We start from the raw sequence: 3,230 nt of genomic DNA on the forward strand, positions 1-3,230 counted from the left end.
CCTGAGGTTGGGAGTTCAAGACCAGCCTAACAAACATGGTGAAACCTCGTCTTATTAAAAAAAACAAAACAAAAACCAAAAAACAAAATAACAACAACAAAACCACTGAAACTATAAGCCAATGTGCATTGACTGAAATTTTAAAAAATAAAAATATACATAAAGAAAACTATTTATTTTTGTTCATACAAATGTTTTATGGATTTTGTAATTTTTATAAAAGGCAGAATCTTGCTATGTTGCACAGGCTGGAGTGCTACAGTGCTACAGAACAATCATTACACACTGAAGCCTTGAACTCCTGGGCTCAAGTGATCTGTCTGCCCTCAGCCTCAGCTGTAGCTGGGATTACAGGTGTGTGCCACTGGGCCCAGCTTTTATAATTTTCCACCAGTTGAAAAATGGACAAATACCTTAATCTGAGTTAAGCATAGTTGAACTCCAGATTTTTTTCTTTACCAATTCTATAATTGACACAGCTTGTCATTGTTGGATCCATTTTGAAATCCCCAGAAATAGACTTACTCTGGTGAAACTGTTGTAGTGGAGCGAGCATTAAGTCAACACCAAGACAAAAGCATGTCAGATTGCAGGGTCTCTATTGCCGGCGGCCACGGAGGACTCACGTCTCTCCAACCCGTGGCCCCAAAGGGAGGGTGTCAAGACCTTTTATACCTGTACCACCACCTCTGGAATGAGGGTGAGGGGTGGGTGTGGGGATGAGGGGCTTCAGACATTCCGAGGTCTAGTAGATTCTGTAAATCACCTCCTGGGCAGAGATGAGGGTGAGGGGCTCCGGACATTCCGAGGGCCAGGGGACTTTTGACATTCTGATTGTTACTTAAGCGGTTCACAAAAGTCAAGATAAGCATTTGTTTACACATTGTCTGCGTAGGGTGGAAATTACAAGTCACAGGGGCCAAGATGGCATGGGTTTGGACTGCTTGCCTGTCACATTTGGGTTACAGAGAGCAGTTTCAACGGAAAGCCGTGGTATGGTTGAGGTATGCAGTTTTATAGGGCTTTTACCATGTCACAAAACCACATGGTTGAACTAAAAGGTTCCTGTTACCGGTCCAGGGAAGATGTCCTTTATATAGAATTTGGTGTAGAAAGAATAGAATTGATTCTGTTTGGTCACATTTGCTACTGAAGGACTCTAGATATCACTGCCATCTTAGTCATCAAGTTATGGCTTGGTAGAGAGATATAACTGAGCTTTACTTTAAAAATTCAGATATTTGTTTATTTCAGAATTACTGTACAATTGCATAGCAATAGAAACATTTTACAAAAATGGAGATTAAAATGCTGTAAGAGCAATAGCAATTACAGGTGTACTCACAAAACTTTAACTTAAAGAATAGAGATTAATCAAGTGTTGCAGGTTTATACAACGTATTAAACGTATTCACATTGGATCTTTTTAAATAATAAACATCCACGTGTGGTTAGTGTGTGGATACCAATCAATCACATATGATGAGGGGTAGAAAACCTGAGATTGATTTGAAAGATTGATTGAAAGCAGGATTGGCCTCGAGAAACAGATCTCTTGAACACCAAACTGCGAAGGAAGAGGTGTTTATTATTATTATTATTACGGCCGGAGCCAGGCGACAATGTGTCTAAATGACCACACTCTCCTAACAAAGAGAAGCTCTGCCTTTATATAGGCTGATACTCTAGATATTACACATAAAAGAATCTTAGGTTTACAGCCTTAGCAATTACAAGTCAAAGGATCTTGGGTTTACAGCTTTAGAAATCACATATGAAAGGGTCTTGGGTTTACAGTTTTAGAACGCACCTATGAAAGGGTCTTGGTCAATGGAGGAGTGGGATGGGGTTTTGATCTTGTTTAAGTAAAAGCAATGTCTTCTGGAGATTCCCCCACACCATGCCTGCTATTTACAGGAACGTGATTTAGGAGGCCAGTTGGCCATCCTTTTATTTGAATGAAATGCAGTGTGGAGGTAAAGGGGAAGGTGATCCTAGATGCCTGGGTCTCCTTGTCATGATGATGCAGAAAAACTTTAAAAGTGACCCCAGGCACACTAAACCCTTTTGAACCCCAGGCAAACATAAAATCTATTAATAAGACAACGCACATCAAAGTATACCTTTGTTAAAATCTAACTTAATTGTAGCTTTTAAAGAAATTTAAAATGTGTCAGTTTGGTTACATTTACTGAATAAAGTTAACAAACGGGTAATCTCCTATGAATGAGAGCTCCAGGGGTTTAAAAATAACTAAAATTTCTGTCTCCCCTCATCATTAACAGAGATAATTATTACCTTTGCTTACGATACACAACACAATTAAACAACTGAGTATTTCACCAAATAACATACCAGAATTATATCAGAAACCTAAACACCAAAGGAAAAAAGATAATATAACTAACCCTCAACAAGAGGCTCTCCATGCTTTCATGTGAAGATCTGCTTCTTCTTTGAATATGTCTTCTGTTGAGAGCTTCACTGTCATTAAGACTTCCAACAAAAGGTGACTCCGGGACTGGCCTTGTAGGAGAAGCAGTGGCTGGATATCTGTTCTCTTTCTTCACAGTAAGCTGGGTACTGGCCTCTACTATCCTCTCACTGGTTCTATGAAGATTGCAAAAGACAAACGCTTAGTATTTCGTTTTTTCCTAAATGATTCCTAAATGATTTCAAGTGTTCTAAAAGTTGCCATAAGAGTAGATGCAATATACTATAAGCCATATTTTAACTCTGAAAATGTGTTAGGGTACACCTACTGTATCCAATTACAGTTTTAACATTGTTCTAAAGAAGTACATATATTTCCAGGGGGAACAACTACTTGTTTGTTGGAAATCCCCTTAGAAATCATGTTGTACTCCTTAAATATATACAATAAGTCATGTTGTACTCTTTAAATACATACAATTAAAAAGCTAAAAGAAAAAAATAAAAGCTAGAAATACTTGTATTTAGTAAACTAGAGATTTTTTAAAAACTATCAGTCAAAGGCATTTTCAAACAATTGTTTTTACCGCCCTTGTACATTTCACCCATTATCTGGAAAAAATTGAGCATTTGGCATTGAGGAATCATTCAAGGAGACTTTTCCTAGGGGAGAACAAGACAGCTGAGATCAAAGAGAGCTAAAGCAGCACCTAAGACAATCACCTCCTAACACTGTGGCCCATGCATCAGAGGTGGGGCCTGCCCTTTCTGTCTTCCACACACCCCCTCAGGCTGAC

General features: G+C 38.7%; 1 protein-coding gene across 1 annotated transcript in view; it reads right to left on the reverse strand.

Moving 5' to 3' along the window:
* Window positions 1–3,230, reverse strand: part of LOC108291761 (coiled-coil domain-containing protein 144A-like) — a 43,550-nt gene that overhangs the window by 9,673 nt on the left and 30,647 nt on the right. Inside the window, 1 exon segment of the mRNA XM_037732684.1 lies at window positions 2,409–2,610. Within this exon segment, the coding sequence (XP_037588612.1) occupies window positions 2,409–2,610 (202 nt within the window).

The sequence above is a fragment of the Cebus imitator genome, unplaced genomic scaffold (assembly GCF_001604975.1).
Source record: "Cebus imitator isolate Cc_AM_T3 unplaced genomic scaffold, Cebus_imitator-1.0 Scaffold464, whole genome shotgun sequence".
Lineage (NCBI taxonomy): Eukaryota > Metazoa > Chordata > Mammalia > Primates > Cebidae > Cebus > Cebus imitator.